Source organism: Nannobrachium achirus (genome assembly GCF_963921795.1).
Source record: "Nannobrachium achirus genome assembly, chromosome: 14".
NCBI lineage: Eukaryota > Metazoa > Chordata > Actinopteri > Myctophiformes > Myctophidae > Nannobrachium > Nannobrachium achirus.
Window position 1 is genome coordinate 32,202,554 of NC_137821.1, and position 17,872 is coordinate 32,220,425.

Consider the following 17,872-nt stretch of genomic DNA (forward strand, 5'->3'; position numbering starts at 1 on the left):
TTGTATATCTGCTATTTTTCTTTGAATATCTGAATGTCTTTGAATATATCTTTTTAAAAGCGAACATTTGTAACTCAAATATTTGCTTCTGGGTGGTCCCTGGAACAACATATTTTGAGATGGGGGTCCGCGGCTAAATACATGTCATTTTGGGGGTCCTTGACATGAAAAAGTTTGAGAACCACTGATTTAGAGGAAGGATTTAGAAGACATTTATAGAATCGGGTCGGAAATATTCAAAGACTTGCACAACATGTTCACGATTTTTCGAAAATAATAGATCTACAAGCTCGCAGTGCGGCACTTGATGCTGCGCTGTGAGCTTGTATATCTGCTATTTTTTATAGTTAAAATAATGTTTAAAGTGGTTCAAATCTAAAGTGACACAGATTTGTGTTCAGGCATAAATTGTACTTAACCCTTTAAGTGCCTATCCCGAACATGTTCGGGATATTCGGGATCAAAAACAATTTTTTATTTGCTATTTTACTTACCCCGAGCTGCTTGGAGCAACGTGGGTGGTCCCGGCTCGCCCAACGCTCACCAACGAGAGACGCTAGATGCTCCGACGATTTATTCCATTGAAAATGGTTTAAAATAAAGTTTAGACCCCCCCCAATGTTCACCGAATGTTCATTGTAGGCTGCGCGACGTATTCCAGGGTGCCTATCCCGAACATGTCCGGGATATTTAATAAAATGAATTATTTTATCGGAGGCCTCAACGAAGCCCCGGTCTAGACGTCCATCCTTGGCCGGGACTTAGACTCGGCCATCCACGGGCCGTATTCGCGCTAACGGCCAAATCGCGCCGCCCACTCCAATAATAAATCACATCTTTAGACAGGATTTTCTCCGGATTGTGTCCCCAGACCCAAAGAGAAAGTTTTTTGCGGCTGAAATAGCTTTAGATCGGGCTTCTAAATGGGTTAGCATTTTGGCTACGTGTCAGCTAGCTTCCTCCTCTCGACACCCATAGCATTGACTGGAGTGAAAACACAAGCCAGTTGGGAGAGGGTCGACGAAAGCTATAAAGAAGGTCTATGGAGAAATTTCTGGCACTCTATCACCCCTTGTGGCCGGATGGCACTGTATGAGTTAACAGTTTTACTGCCAGATGTTATTATTTATTTATTGGGTCTTGTGCCAGCAAAAGCAGCTTACCTTTGTGAGGTTATAGACAAAGATCTTTTTTTTTTTTTTTCTTTTCTCATTACATAGTGCACTTTGGTCATATAGCAGTAGAGGGCAGCCTCATGTAAGAATTAATGTGAAATGGCTGCGGTCGGCTCCCATCCATCCAGGCCACTAAATCGCTACAGAGCAATAGACCCAGAGAAAATAACAAGGAAGCGTTTTGTTACTCCATTGATGCTAACGTCCAGTGGGTTTTTGAGAGCACTTTTACGGGTACACACCCGCGCGACCCCTCATCAGTTTACAGACATCAAAACAAGGTACAAAAGAACGAGACAAAGAACGTACAATTGGCATCGCGCCGCCGTGAAAAATGGGGCGAACGGGAACGTCCAAAGCGGTAAAAGAGTTAAAAGTGATATTTCACTGTTTGTGTCATTTCCTGGTCTCCTCAGGCGCTGTGCTCGGCGGTGGTTACGTGTGACGTGCTGCGCTCCATGGCGCTGGTGTTCAGCGGGGCCGACGTCATGTGCGCCACGGGAGACCCGGAGTTCTCCACCCCCTACCTTTTGGCCCAGCGGGCCGGGCAGCGGCTGCAGATGGAGTTCCTGCACCACAACAAGCTCTCCGGTAATTATGGCTCGCCTTTTGGTCTAGCGTTTGCTGTCCGTACTTTCCATATTCTAACTTTTTGTGTTATTTTATTCCCGTAAATTAACAATGACTTAAAAATGTTTTTAATGAAAAATACCTAAAAATGTCTTCTAAATCCTAATGGTTTTCTTTATCTGTTGGGCTCAAAGTTTGTCAAGGACCCCTAGAATTATATGTATTTGACCGCGGACCCCTACAAGCTCTTAGCGTGGCACTCTGTGCTGCGCTATGAGCTTGTATATCTGCTATTTAGCCAAAGTTTACAAAATAATGGTTAAAGTGGTTATGTAACACAGATGCGATCCCAGTCTTAATGGGGTAACAACCTACTTTTTTTAATTTATTTTTTGGCTTCTTTGTTTGCCTTTATTGATAGGATTGTAGGTTGACAGAAAATGGGGAGAGAGATGGGGAGTAACGTGCAGCAAAGGCTGGGGTTCGTTTCTGGATTCTAGTTGCCCGGACAGCTATGCCAGTGGACCGGGCCAATACAACCTACTTGATCATACTACAGCGTCATACAAAAACGCGTCATGTTTTGAGTGATGCGTTTTGAGCGACAGGTTTTGAGCTTGCAGATCTGCTACTTTTTTGAGAGAGCTGAACGAACGTCAGCAACCGGTCAGTGGTTGGTCAGGGATTATGTTCCTCCTAGTTTTTTTGCTATTATTGCATTTGAATCCTGAAAAGTAACAGTTTTGGACATGTGCGGTTTCCACCCGACAGAGACGATATGTGTGCTGGGTATTCGTTCAAGTCTCCTTATAGCCACCAATGCCAAAGTCGTTTGCTAGAAGGTGGGGGCACCTGGGGGTGTCCATGTGTGTATAATGTGTGTGGATTTTCTACACATTTAAGTGTATATGTATTCTTTTTTGGCTAACGATGCTAGTGGGGGGACAAAAAAATACGGGAAGGTTGCCATGGCTGGAAACCATCTGGCCAAGTCGTCGGACAGTCCCCCTTTGTGCTACGAAGAAAGAAAACACCTTGGAGTCTGAAAAAAGCTAATGTATTCTATTCTCCCTTTCCAACACTGCCAGGCCTGACATTGTCAGATAAATCTGAAAAAGGCCTTTTTAAACTTAGCGTGTGTGTGTGTGTGTGTGTGTGTGTGTGTGTGTGTGTGTGTGTGTGTGTGTGTGTGTGTGTGTGTGTGTGTGTGTGCGTGTGTGTGTGTGTGTGTGTACGGGGCGCATGTGCGCACGTGTGTGAATTGTTTTTTTTCCCCTGACAAAACTTTTTGCCTCTGCAAATTTCCCAGCCTGTTGTCTTTATACTTCTACAAACCAATCATGTTTGGGAATCACACCCGGCCTCCGCGGCGCTGCGGCGGCACCTATAAAAGCTCAGCGGGAGACTTTCTCTCTCTCTCTGCTTCTTATTTAATTTTTTCCCCGCCGGCTTGAAAAACGAAGGCAGAAGCACTCGCACATTTTTAATGGGAGCCTGTTTGTGGGAAGAAACACTTTTTTCTCCCTCATATTTCGCTTTGTGTCTTTTCTCCCTCCCTTTCATTCTTTCTCCCTCCCTTCTCCCCCAGTCCCCCCAATTCTTTAACTTTCTCCCTCGCTCTTGGTTTACCATACTCGCTCTTGTTTTAATGTATTTCCTCGCGGCAGCCATTTTGCTACTACTGTACTTCATACCTCGGAGGGAGCCCATCCCCGCGGCTCCTCCAGGGACGTACAGTTAGAGGGGCTGAAATTTCTATAAGGGCCTTTTGGTGGAAATATCGAAAATAGCAGACCTCCAAGCTCACGCTGCGACACGTTGTGAGCTTGGAGGTCGGCTATTTTCGGTGCGTGATACCACACTGAACTAAGCATAATCAAGTGAATACTGGAGATGTGGCGTAACGGCATGGACTTCTACACAGAGAGGGCAATTCTTTCAACATAAGATGCTGCATTCAAGTTCAGGAGAGTTTGGACAAGGCAATTCTCTTGAATGCTGCCTTCTGGTAATGCGTGGAAAGAGGGCATTTGCATTTGTTTCACCATAGTAAAAACAGCATTCATGGTCTGGAGAGGGCACTTTTTACAGACAGATAAAAGGGCAGGGGCTCAAGCCCCCTTTGATGTCTATGTGTGTGTGTACACGTGCCTGCTCCCTCCCGAGTGTGAAGTGAGATTTGAGTGACTGTCTTGTGCAGCGGTCTGCGTCGGGGGCAGATGTGCTATGGGTTACAGATGTGCCGTGTCGTTGAGATTCCCCAGGCGGGGGATATCCGGTGGTTAAATCCCAGGTAGTGGGGGTGATGATGATGATGATGGCAGCGAAGGAGCCTGCCGGCTCAGGGCATTAGGGGGGTGGGGGTTGGTGGGGGTGGGGGGTGGAGGTGGGACTCTATCTCTCTTAGGGACCCTGCTTTGCATAATGTATGTGTCACATCTGAGCACGCTCGCCCGCACCCAGCCTGTTGGGTCACTCCTAATTGCTGCCATGGGTCACCTGGTCTTCATGGTAATGGTCTTTATTTTTTCGGAGGTGCGCTTGAAGATAACGGCATGCACCGACGTATGCACTCACACACACACACACACACTCGCACACACGCACCCACACACACACACACACACACACACTCTCTCTCTCTCTCTCTCTCTCTCTCTCTCTCTATCTCTCTCCCTTAAGCCTTGCCCTCATCAAAGTTTTGGGTAATGAAGCTTAAAAAAACATCTGCCTGTGTGTGTGTGTGTGTGTGTGTGTGTGTGTGTGTGTGTGTGTGTGTGTGTGTGTGTGTGTGTGTGTGTGTGTGTGTGTGTGTGTGTGTGTGTGTGTGTGTGTGTGTGTGTGTGTGTGTGTGTGTGTGTGTGTGTGTGTCACGTGCACGTGTGTTTGTTTGTGTGTGCGCTCGCTCATCCATTCTTCATTATTGTTCAGCCTCATTATATATGTGCTTGACAGTTGCGAGTCTCCATGAATGTATTCATACTTTCTTTTTATTTTTATTTTTTTATTTGCCTTTGTTTTGTTTACCACAACTTTGAGTCCATAGCCAGCATGCAGTTCAGAGTCTCACTGAAGCAGTGAAAGCTGTAAGAGCCAACAGGGTGCAACATTGCAACACAACACAAAGCAACAGTCTGTGAACCGACCTTGCCGTCAGCCTGTTGGGATGGCAGTGATGGAAAAAGTACCTTTTTATTTTATTTTTTACTTAAAGGGGTACTCCACCACTTTTCAACCTATGTTCATCTAATTGGTCCTCACTAAAAATAGCTTTTTTTTTTCTCAGAGGAGGGCTGTGGGCAGGTCAGAAACCCATCGTCTTGTGACATCATCGATTGCCAATCCAGCTTATAGAAACTGCAGGCTTTCTATTCCTGAGAAGTTGCAATTTTAAAGTGGAAGCCATTGTTCTCATGATAATAAAAATCTAAATATTTTTTTCAAAAATATTGATAACATTTTTTTTTGGAAAATGATGATGTCACAAGACGATGGATTCTGAACTTCCCACAGCTCTCCTAGGAGACTTGGACTGAGTAGAAAATGTTTTGATATTTTATCATGAACATTAGTGAGGACCTATTATATGAAGACAGGTTGAAAAGTGGTGAACTACTCCTTTAAGTAAAAGTATCAATTCCACAATTTACAAATACTCTGTTAAAAGCGTAAAAGTGCATGAATGTATAATAATATTTCTTTCACAATGCATCGTGGTGTGACGCGCTGTGGCTATTTTCAAAAAAGCTGATTGTATAATTCAAATGTACAGCATGTACGGCATAGCTCAGGGGTAGAGAAACCGTCATTAGAGCACGAAGGGTTCCCAGTTCGAATCCGGGCTCCCCCTGAGTTAATGTTGAAGAGTCCTTGAGCAAGACTCTGAACCCCTAGTTGCTCCCGATGTGCAGGTTGGTGCCTTGCATGGTTTCCTCCGCCATCGTTGTATGAATGTGTGTGTGAATGGGTGAATGTGATGCACAATCTATGTAAAGTGCCTTGGATAAAAGCGCTATATAAATGCACCATTTATCATTTTTGGGCGGAAACAGAAGCTTTGTGTGCCGTGCGTGACACGTTGTGAGCTTTTAGATCTGCTATTTCCCCCCCCCCCCACCCCCCACACACACACACACACACACACCCGCAATACACACACCCCCCGCAACACACACACACACACCGAACCCCTGTCTCCTCCCCTCCTCAGTGGCTCATTTGTAGCTCCTGTCCAACGTCTCCACAACAGTACACCAACATTAGGATAACCCCTGTGTCCCCGCTAGAGCTCTGCCACCTCATTAGCTGTATGCCTCCCTCTCTCTCTCTCTCTCTCTCTCTCTCTGTGTGTGTGTGTGTGTGTGTGTGTGTGTGTGTGTGTGTGTGTGTGTGTGTGTGTGTGTGTGTGTGTGTGTGTGTGTGTGTGTGTGTGTGTGTGTGTGTGTGTGTGTGTGTGTGTGTGTGTGTGTGTGTGTGTGTGTGTGTGTGTGTGTGTGTGTGCGCGCGTGTGTGTTAACCAACAGCCTCTATGGATCTCATTCTGCTAGGCCAGACAGCTCCTCCCACGAAGGCCAGAGTACCTTGGGACGCTCATTTGCATCTCCCCACCCTGGATGGATGCAATAAAGGCAGCCAGCGGTGGCCACTCTTGTTGACTCTTAACGGAGCCTCCAAGGGCAGTTCAGAGCGGAAAACTTTTCAAATGGCTCTAGTTTATTTTTTATTTCTATGTCCCCTTTGTATTTTCTTTTTCTTTTCTTTTTTTTGTTGTTGATGCCCCTGCTTTGAGGGCCACTGCTGTCATGAGAGTTTATTGAGGATAGCCCTGAATTTATACTTAGACCATAAGTCTTTATATAATGCTATATAAAGCATTATAACTATTTATGACTATAATTATACCATAAGCAGATTGTAACGCATTTTTGCGACCGAAGGCCGCAGTTGTCTATGAAAACTGGCACATCTTGTCCTTCTGTAACAACACAATGTCCTTCCTTCTGTAACGCCTCAATTTGTTGGCATTGACATCACGTGACATCACCTCACCCCTTTAGGGCGAGCTCGCTTTTCGCCCTTAGGCCTCTTACTAGTAAGTATGCTTATAATGCGTTATAGGTATGCAATGTTATCCTGAAGGCGTGGGAATGGAGTGTATTCACAGTCATGTCATTTATATTCAGTCAGATATACATAAAGTGATATTGCCAGTGAGATGGCAAAGGAGCCTATTGACAATCATAATACATACATTGATAGTGCCAGTGTGTCTCGCCAAGACTGACATGGCGACAGGACTCAGCAACCTGTTCAACGCTTGTTCACGCCTGGCCTTGGAAGCTGATACAGTGGTATCGCCTGCCTGATATCCAAACTGATTTGCTCCGTTTGTGGTATTTTCTTTTTTCTCACTTCTCCTCTCAGTCTCGCCAGGGTCCTGTTTGATTTCTATTTCCAAACGTCAACAATTACGTAGGCAAGTCAAGTGACTCAAAATTGACATTGGAAGCCTCTGGTAACTTTAGTTACAGTTTCAGCGTGACAAAGTTCCTAATTTCTTGCAAACACAGCGGTCTACTGGCCAAACACTGCCACAGGTCTTGCTGTGAATGGCTTGAACTAATGACTGAAGAGAGCCAATCGGATGCTATTACATCACCGGTCAGGTGGTGATGTATGGTATCTTATGCGTTCCAAAAAGCGCAGTGCAGACTTATTTTGGCTTTTTTTTTTCAATGATTTTGCACGATGTGTAAATTAGGGGTGTGCGGGGGCCGCACAATTGTCTCTCGCGGGTCGCAATTGGCCCACTGGCCGCCTACATTATATGCAAACTCTCTATGGATCTCATTCCACTAGGCCATCAGATCAACACAGACACCCCCTCCCACAAAGGCCAACGTACCTTGGGATGCTCATTTGCGTCTCATCCTCGTCTTTTGTGGCCCTCGTGGGCACTGAAAACCACCGGCATAAAGAACACACACAATTAAAGAACAGGAAAGATGTCAAGGGAGAAAATCCCAGTTCTATTGGAAAGGCCTATAAACAGAGAAGCATACCGTCGTTGTCCGATGAAACCCTAGTATGTCCAAAACCGTTCGTTTTGCATTCATCATTTTGAAAATGATTTAAACTAGTGAAAACAGCCGATCTACAAGCACACGACGCCTCGCACCGCGAGGCGTTGTGTGCTTGTAGATCTGCTGTTTTCACTACTTTTGTGTGACGGCCTTGTATGATGAAGCAGGGCTTTACTCTGCGAAAGAACGTACACATGTGAAACTTGGAGATACGAGGTTTCCACCCGACAACGACGATATACTGCAGTGACAATATCTACTTGTAATAATTCACTGACTGCTTCCCTGACAGCAACAACAACTTAAATGTGTGGTGGTGTTTTTATCAAGTAGCTGACTGTGAAGCTGTTCCACAGCCTGACCTGAGCTCTGGTTCATGTCATAGTATATAGTGCTGAGATAAATTTAGAATTCATTCAGAAGACGTGGCAAATGTCCAACTCTCCCTCAATGTTTTGCTGTAATGTAAAAATGCTGGTCTTGTTTGGCTTGACTGCTATGAAAGGTTTGTTCAATTGAGTGTGCCTTAAAAAGCTCATACGAATACCATCTAATTTATGCCTTCAACTCAATGCCACTGGAATTATCTCCACTGGAATCATAATTTGTCTGTCCATCAGTGGGAGTACATGTACTCAAGTACTGTCCTTAAAGGTCCATGAAACACAAAATCACTTTTTCTATAAATATATATTATATCAATGAGTCACTTGTGATAGGGAGCAGTGATATGGTTCAATTTGCCCATAGGCTTGGGGATTCAGAGCTTTCTGCTGTCTCTGTAGCTATTTCTGTGTACTTCCAGTCTCTAGGTCGAAAAGAAATCTTTGGCGCCACTCATTAAATATTAGTTATCATTGTTCTAGAGTGCAATGTGACGTAGGCATATCTAATTAATATTAACGTTTGTTTAATATAGAGTTGTATCAAGGGGGGGCGTGGTTTCACTGTATGCTTGTTTCAGCCAGAGAGAATAGCAGGCTCCGTCAAAAGACAGTTACACTGTGTGCCTGTGGTGCCTGTGTTATTTTCTGTGTAGTCAGTGTAGCCTGTGTGTGCGTGCGTGCGTGTCGTGACAGTGCACGCACACACACAACGTCCATAAACGAAAAATAGCAGATCTACAAGCTCACAACGCGTCGCGAAAGCGACGCGTTGTGAGCTTGTATATCGGCTATGTATGTAGCCTAGCTAATAGCCGTAGAGCCGAAACCAACGTGTTTACATGAGAAGCTGCTACTGCTACGGCTGTTAGCTAGGCTACATAGCTGATATACAAGCTCACAACGCGTCGCGAAAGCGACGCGTTGTGAGCTTGTAGATCTGCTAGTTTTCGTGTGTGGACGGCGTGTGTGTGCGCGCACTGTCACGACACACACACACACACACACACACACACACACACACACACACTACACAGCAAATAGCCATAGCGCTAGCCTATCGTCCATTCTTCACTGGTTCCGTGGTCCAGAGCTGGAGAAAGTTTGTAATGGATAAAAGCTCCGACAGCTTGTTTGTAAAATACCTGCACATTTAAATTGGTTATAGAACATGGAGTTGCCGAATCTTTATAGTTTTTACACCTCCAATGGCTGGTTTTAAAAAAAAAATCCGAAATGGAAAAGCAACCAGTGCCCAGTGCTGAGCGCACCGCTCTGTCTCTCTCTGATAGAAGACGCATTACTCCGCCCCCTCCCCCCCACAACGGCAGATAACCACGCCTACATTTTAGAAATCTTTTCATATTCTCAAGTCTGATAAAACAAATAAAGAGGCGGGGTTTCTTATCCCTTTAAGTACATTTCTGAGGTACTTTTACTTTACTCAAGCATGTAATTATTAGGCTATATATATTTTTTTAATTTATAGTAGCCAAATCCCCCCATATCGGATTTGAACCCACAACTCCTGTGGTGGTTGTGGGCAGGGTCTTTACCACTGCGCCACCCGACTCCAGCACATGTCATCTTTTTTACTCCTAAAATTAATTTCTAGATTTAGATTATTACCGGTATACCATTTTATACTTAAATGTACAATTTACAAGCTTCCAACACGCTGCATCATGATGATGACCTTAGCTTGTAGATCAGCTATTTTGGAGAAAAATTATGTGATGCCAATACTTATCTATTTTTCTTCAAGACACCTTTTACTTTGAATTACAAAGTTACTTTTAATATTATTATTATTTACAGTATTCATGTATTCAGTTTCATACAACGGCAATGTTGAGGACCAACACAGGTGTTCTGATTGGCGTAGAACAGGGGTTTTCAAACTTTTTTGACTCAGGGCACTTTTTCATCCACGGCACCCCTGAATTACACTGTAAATGTTTTGGATCTTACATCCTATTGGAAAAATATCTGTTTCCATCAGAACTGACAGAAAATAACGTTATAGGTTGACGTTTAACTTGACGTTTAACCACTTGAACCCCAGCATACCTATTCTGGGGGGAAGGTTCACCAAAAATAGCAGATCTACAAGCTCACAACGCGTCACGTTGTGACGCGTTGTGAGCTTGTAGATCAGCTATGTTTGGTGAAGAGAGTTTTCGTAGATGGAAAATGAACAGGTACAGTGCAAATCAGGTCTGTTTTACTAGTGAAGTGATATTGATGTAGTGATATTGATGAATTACAAATATTATCAAATGATCTCACGGCACCCCTGGACTGGCATCACGGCACCCCCTGCCCCGTGACCCACTTTGAAAACCCCTGGCGTAGAACATTAGTTCTATGCCAGTCAGATACTTTGAAACACCTGTGTTTGTCCTCAACATGGCCGTGTATAGGACTACAAATGAAACCCATGAATTGGTACTTTTACTTAAAGGGGAACTCCACCACTTTTCAACCTATGTTCATATAATTGGTCCTCACTCAAAAATAGCTTTTTTTTTTTCTTTTTTTTTTCTCAGAGGGGGGCTGTGGGCAGGTCAGAAACCCATCGTCTTGTGACATCATCGATTGCCAATCCAGCTTATAGAAACTGCAGGCTTTCTATTCCTGAAAAGTTGCAATTTTAAAGTGGAAGCCATTGTTCTCGCGATAATAAAAATCTTTTTTTTTTCTTTTTTTCAAAAATATTGATTAAATTTCTTTTTTGGAAAATGATGATGTCACAAGACGATGGATTCTGAACTTCCCACAGCTCTCCTAGGAGACTTGGACTGAGTAGAAAAAAATTGTGATATTTTATCATGAACATTAGTGAGGACCTATTATATGAAGACAGGTTGAAAAGGGGTGAACTACTCCTTTAAGTAAAGAATCAGAGTACTTCTTCTACCACTGACGTTCAGTGTGTTGACATGGCGTCCTGCTCGGTGTAAAAGTAAAGCTGGAGAGAAATGCCTTTGTCTTTACAACGACTCCCCCAGTCCCTTCTGGAATGACTCACCGTGGGTTTGGGATGGGAAGGAGCCAAGGAGCTTCCTTGTTACTGCACACCAGCATCCCTGATGCCTTGATTCTCTATGCACATTAAATATTCATTCAGACACCGTTGTGTGGATAGTAAAAAAGCAAAAACAAACACGCACGCACGCGCACACACGCACGCACGCACACACACACACACACACACATAAGCATACACACGTACATATACACCTTACAGTACATGTCATGCATGCAAAAGAATAATCTGTAACACACGCACGCACGCACGCACGCACGCACGCAGGCACGCACGCACAGACACAATCAGAGGTCCCGTTTCATCTTGGCTCCATATGTCAGCCTGTTGTTAATGACGCTGCAGTGTTCTGGCAGCAGGGCTGTTTGGGTGGTGTTTGGGTGGGGACGCTTGTTGCTGTTGCTGTTCTACACCAACACACATCTGCAGGCTCAGAGCAGAGGGCAGGAGGTGACGGGCATGCAGCCACTGTGAGCCGCACAAAATTAGGTGCTTTATATGCCCCTGTTCGCTAGTGTGAACATGTGGCCGTAATTCAAAACTGTGTGTGTGTGTGTGTGTGTGTGTGTGTGTGTGTGTGTGTGTGTGTGTGTGTGTGTGTGTGTGTGTGTGTGTGTGTGTGTGTGTGTGTGTGTGTGTGTGTGTGTCTGTGTGTGTGTGTACTACTTTTTACACCCGAGACACGGTTTAACAATTCTTCCTGGATCCACTTTTGCGTGTTCACCAAGCCCCCAGATCCACGGTAGAAAGTTGAAGCGGCCAACCCTACTGGCCAAAAAACTGGAACAGCAGGCAGGGTAAAATACATGCGCAAGCATAAGAATACGCCGCTGGGGTCTACAATTGGGTTCAATGGACGTCAACGCAGTATGTTTTGTGTGCATGCATCTGTATGTATTGTACGTTTGCCTTAACTTATCGCTGTGCTGCCATGGACTCTATGCTAGGGCTTCTCAAAGCGGGTCCAGGGTTGATGCAGAATCATTTGATAAAGTTCTTTTTCAATCTACACCAAATCTCTTCACCTAAAATAGCTGATCTACAGGCTCAATGTGTCACGTTTGTTAGCGCTTTCTGAGCTTGTAGATTGGCTATTTTTGGTGAATGTTCCCCCAGAATAGGGTAGTTAAATGTCAGATATTACGTTATTTTCAATCTGTCCTAATGGAAACAGATATTCCCTGTGACGCACTGTGTGTTAGTGGGGAGAAGATAAAAAAAAAAAAAAAAAGAATCGTAGCGTAATATGACATGATAGATGTAAGGTTCTATAAAGTAACAATGTCATTCAGGGGTGCCGTGGATGAAATTTCTTTTTTTTTAACATGGTTGACCTGAGACAAAAAGGATTGAGGCCCAACTGCACTATGCACACATGCATGCGTCCATTTACAGAGAGTGTACATGCAGTGCATCCGATGGCTCCACTGCCCTGGTGTCCAGCGAAGGCACTCAGCCGGTACGGCGGCGCGAAGAGTGTGACCGTTGCCGTGGGCAACCAGATGGCTAATTGAGCACTCTGTCATGCCACATCCCCTCACTTGGGACTGGGCCAATCAGCACAGGGCCAGCGTTGTTCAGCTGCCGCCCCCGCAGACGCAGACACAGACGCAGACACACAGTCACAGGGCCCGTCTTAATAGAGTCCTGCTTTATCAGGGCCCCGGAGGGGCTGTTTATGAGGCTCACACACCCTTGTTACGACTGAGGCGGGCGTCTGGATCCGAGGCATGATGCTACCCCACTGGCCTGTTTACACTGCCCGCGTCCGTGTGTATGTGTGTGTGTGTGTGTGTGTGTGTGTGTGTGTGTGTGTGTGCGTGTGCGTGTTCGTGTGCGTGTGTGCGAGGGACTAGGCTGAACTAAAAAGACTATTAATAAGCCACCGGTTCCCAAACTCTGGGTTGGGACCCATTTGTGGGTTGCGGACACATTTTTATGGGTCCTTTAATTTTTCTGGTTTCCTAGATTGTTTTTTCATTATTATTTCAAAACATAATTAAAGAACATTACCCGAAAAAGCTAAGATTTACATTTTTTTAATAGTAAAAAAGGCTAGTAATTTCATTTATAAATAAATGAAAACTCTAAGATATTCCATGAATTAGAAAACAAAATGTTTAAGAAGTAGTGAAAACAGCCTGTTTGGGAACCACTGCTATATGGCATAACTGACTGTTTCTGATCCTTTTTTAGCCTGTCAGCCGTTGCTTTGATTGGACATACAGTTTTGTAACTATTTTGAAAAAATAGACAATCTACATCGACACGTTGTGAGCTTGTAGATCAGCTATTTGAACTATTTAAAAAGGCAAAGAAGTTTATGGTTTAGCATGGATGAAAATGGGGCCCATAATGTCCTGGCAGTCACCCCTCACCACCCAGAGACCATGTGCTGCACCTCGTTGCAGTTCAGTGTGTTACTGGATTATAGCGAAGTCACGTATTCTTTTTTAGACCTTTGCTCGTGGCGGTGCTCTGAGGGCGCCAACGTCGATACATGCATCCTGCTCACTTTTTTTGGTCCCAAACAACATTATCTTGAGAATGTACTGTCTGGATTTCTGTGGAATTTGAGTGATGTTCAGCATTCTTTCTCCCTGGAGGATGAACACACACTGATTTTGGGGGGACCCCTCTGTGGGCTTCCTTCCACCCCTTGGCTAAAATGTCCACTTGCACACAAGATCCCAAAACGGGATGCTTGGATTGCCATGGAAGTTGCCGAGTGGATTTGTGTTCCTCGGAGGATGAACCAGGTTGAGTGTCCAACATGCACATTTATGCATGTTGGACACTTATATTGCTTGGCCACTTTACTTTGGCCTGTTGCAAAGCCTGCATACAGAGAACAAAGGAACCTGAAGAAGTCGTATTGTTTCTTTCTTTTTTGGGAAGATTATGCCCCTGTGCGCTGCGGTTTCTGCGACAGGTAGAAGTGTCACTTCAATTAACTCATATAGTGCCAATCCCAAGAAGACTCGTGAAAAATACTCGAGTATCACATGGTGCCAATCCCGAGTATACTCGTGAAAAGTAATATATTACTGTAACGGCGGATACATTACCGAGAACAATGGCCGGAGGTCCGGAGACGAAATCCGTCGCTGATTTCGCATCATCACGGCTCCACGAACACAAAATAGTCCCATCCATAACATTGAGGTGGACGGGGGATCTCATCTTTAATGTCCATTATCTCAAAACTACACTTTAGAAGCTAGGATGGAGGCAGATGCTCGCTTATGTTACACATGTATAAAAGCTCCCGGTCCGCCATTACACAACTCCACGTGGACAACGATCGGTTCCGGCGCAGGACGCGATGACGTCAGACCGGAAGTGTTTGCGCTGTGGACTTCTGGCCTTCAAAATAAGATAACGGGGGTGATGCCAACCTGAGACTGGCATCGTGGACTTTATAATCCGTTAATTTCATGGGCACTAAATGAGTTAAAAGTGGTTTAAATTAAAGTTATTTTACCTTGCTTGATGAGGAGGGCTCGAGGTTGAGGCGATAACATCTCACCAGATATAGAGAGCCCTGGCTCCGGCACAAAAGTGAACTTGAGAATTGGAGCTAATTGAATTTGGGAAACGATAAGGTTGAATGTGGGGAGCTCTTAAACCTAGTTGGAAAGGCTGAGAGGAGAGAGAGAGAGAGAGAGAGAGACCGTGACAGACCAGAGAAAAAAGGGATAGAAAAATGAGACCGATGTGCAAAGAGATTGTGGAGAGGAGAGCGAGCACTCGTACATTTGGGGGGAGTAACTGAACCATGGCTTAGTTTAACAGTTGTTCCCAATTGCGACGAAAATACCTTTTCTGAAACAATTCACCATTTTAGTGTCAAAAGGGGGAAAAGGAAAGAGAAAGAAGGAAAGAAAAGACAATTCTTTCAGCTTTCAGCACCACTTAGAATACTACAATCTGTTTATGTTGCGTAGATAAAATACAACATTTTACAAACTTGTTGTCTTGATAAAAAAAAAAATTCTTTAAGTTGCGATGATAATGACTTGAGTGTATTATATTGGTTGCATGCTGAATAGACATACAGTGCAATGATGCCTAATTCCACCACTTGTGCATCTACTGTTTGTTTCTACTGTAGCAGAAATGTGTGAATGTGGAAAAAAAGCCGTAAATTAAACCAGTGGTTCTCAACCTGTAGGTCAGGACCAACAGGGGGGGTCCCCAAATTATTTTGGGGGGTCCCCAGATAAGTAACTTAATGTGCAACATTGTTTTCTCTCTCAACAGTAAACAAACCAACATAAATATTAGGCAGAATTTTTGAAAATATCCGATCTACATGATCACAAGTCACATCGCCTCACAATATAACCATGTTATACAAAATGTAATGCCTCAACTCTTAGTGCTCGTCAGGGTGGGGGGTCCCCAGTTAAAATATGATTATTTTGGGTGTCGCAAGCCTGAAAAGGTTGAGAACCACTGAATTACATGTGTTCTTGCTGAGGGATCCAGTTATAGGGGAAAAGGACAGAGATGGCTTAGCACAAGCTTAAGTGCATTTCAACCACCACCATTTATCATCTCTCCATCCATCTGTCTGTTATGTGTTCTGAAAAGCCTGGACTCCATTTTCATGCTTGATAGGTAGCTTTCTACACAGTGATGTTACCTTGCAGACTCTTTTACTTTATTTGGCAGGGTTCCCACGGTCTTTTTTTCCAGTTCTGGAAAGGTTTTGGAATTGATCAAGGGTCCTGGAAGGTCCTGGAAAAATATTTGTCCATGCATTGTTTTTGGCTATTGATTTTGTATAACATGTACAAGATATGTAACATAAGTAGTTTGTTAATGAACGGGCATGATTGCAGCCTAAATATGTGACAAAAACATTCTACAATCTCAATGTCTCACCATTCTATGCTTTATTCTTGCTACACTGCCTGTCTTTGGACATTGCACATAGGAGTTAGAGACTGGTTACTGCGCTGAATGGTTGTTATATAGGCCTGGAAATTGGGTTAAATATTCTAGAAAAGTTTTGGAAAGGTTTTGGAAATTCATTGGTTAAAATGTGTGGGAACCCTGATTTCGTTCTTTTCTGCACACATTGACTGTTCTTGCTTGTTCGTCTCCTTTCTGGTAGATTTCCCCAAGTTGGAGCCAGAGAACAGCTCCCCGTCTGATGCCCGCCCTTTCATGGACGGCTTCCTGTACATCTCCCCTGGCCTCTCCAAGGCTACGCTGGAGCGCCGTGGAAGAGATGGTGAGTAAACGCGTTTTACTTTGCGTTGTTCGTGTACATACGGTGTGTAATTGCATGCACATGCACGCAATTCACTCTGTGACAGAGAGTTATGCCGGCACCACAGTAAGCCTAATCAATCCATCAATCCTTTAGCCACCCACTTAAACCTCAAATACCGGGAACGCGCCCGAGTCGCGTTAGATTTTAACCACTTTAACCATTATTTAATGCTTTAACTATTGAAAAATAGCAGTTATACTTGTAGATCTTGTAGAGCTTGTAGATCTGCTGTTTTGGAAAAATCGTGAACATGTCTGAAAGTCTTCGAATATCTTGACCCCGCACTTTGACCCGACTTCTAAATCCTTCCTCTAAATCAGCGGTTCTCAAACTTTTTCATGTCAAGGACCACAGAGCCCCATCTCAAAATATGTTGTTCCAGGGACCCCCCCAGAAGCAGAGATTTGAGTTACAAAAGTACGCTTTTAAATAGATATATTCAAAAATAGCAGATCTACAAGCTCGCAGCGCGGCACTCTGTGCCGTGCTGTGAGCTTGTAGATCTGCTATTTTCAATAGTTAAAAGCATTCAATATTTCTAGGCCTAAATGGCTTAAAGTAGCAAATTGTCAGGCATTCACTCCGGGTTTTAAGCACCAGTCGACTAATCAATGTCAATCAGTCAGTTGTCAAGCTACCAATCGGTTAATCCGCAGACTAAACAGTCGAGTCGAAGCGATCAATGAATCTGTCCTTCAAACGCTTTCCCGCGCCAGGGTCTTTTGAGAATCGTTGTCAGGTAGAAATATGTTCCTACAAGGCCCGCCGCTGAACCGTACAAACGGAAGCGCCGAGCGAATCAAAGCCGAGGTTAAAAAAACAAGCACGACCTCCCGCTCGTCATCGCTAAACCTCCGTGGCAGACAGCTCTCCGAGTGTTTCCCCCATCGGCTCCCAGACGGCACCGGCAGGCTCTCGCCTAAAAACCTCCTCTTTTCCTCGTCTTCCCAGGCTGTTTAAAACTTTTAATCACGTACCGTTTTTTTTCCTCCAAACTCCTCTTGTCTGCCTGCCGCTCCGACAACGGTCCCAATCCGGCAAACAGCTGGAGCGATGCTGGGGGCCCATGGGTAATTAGGAGACAGAGTCGGCTGTGGATGCTCCCTCTGGGACGAGGAGGTGATTGGGAGGCGATGGTGGATGGAAAAGTGTGTGTGTGTGTGTGTGTGTGTGTGTGTGTGTGTGTGTGTGTGTGTGTGTGTGTGTGTGTGTGTGTGTGTGTGTGTGTGTGTGTGTGTGTGTGTGTGTGTGTGTGTGTGTGTGTGTGTGTGTGTGTGTGTGTGTGTGTGTGTGTGTGCGTGCGTGCGTGCGTGCGTGCGTGCGTGCGT

The 17,872-nt window shown here is 44.5% G+C and overlaps 1 protein-coding gene across 1 annotated transcript in view; it reads left to right on the forward strand.

Moving 5' to 3' along the window:
- The window catches only part of arap2 (ArfGAP with RhoGAP domain, ankyrin repeat and PH domain 2), a gene marked incomplete at both ends in the record, with an annotated part of 239,703 nt that overhangs the window by 101,628 nt on the left and 120,203 nt on the right, over positions 1–17,872 (forward strand). Inside the window, 2 exon segments of the mRNA XM_080741531.1 lie at positions 1,592–1,766; positions 16,383–16,502. Coding sequence (XP_080597657.1) covers positions 1,592–1,766; positions 16,383–16,502 — 295 coding nt within the window.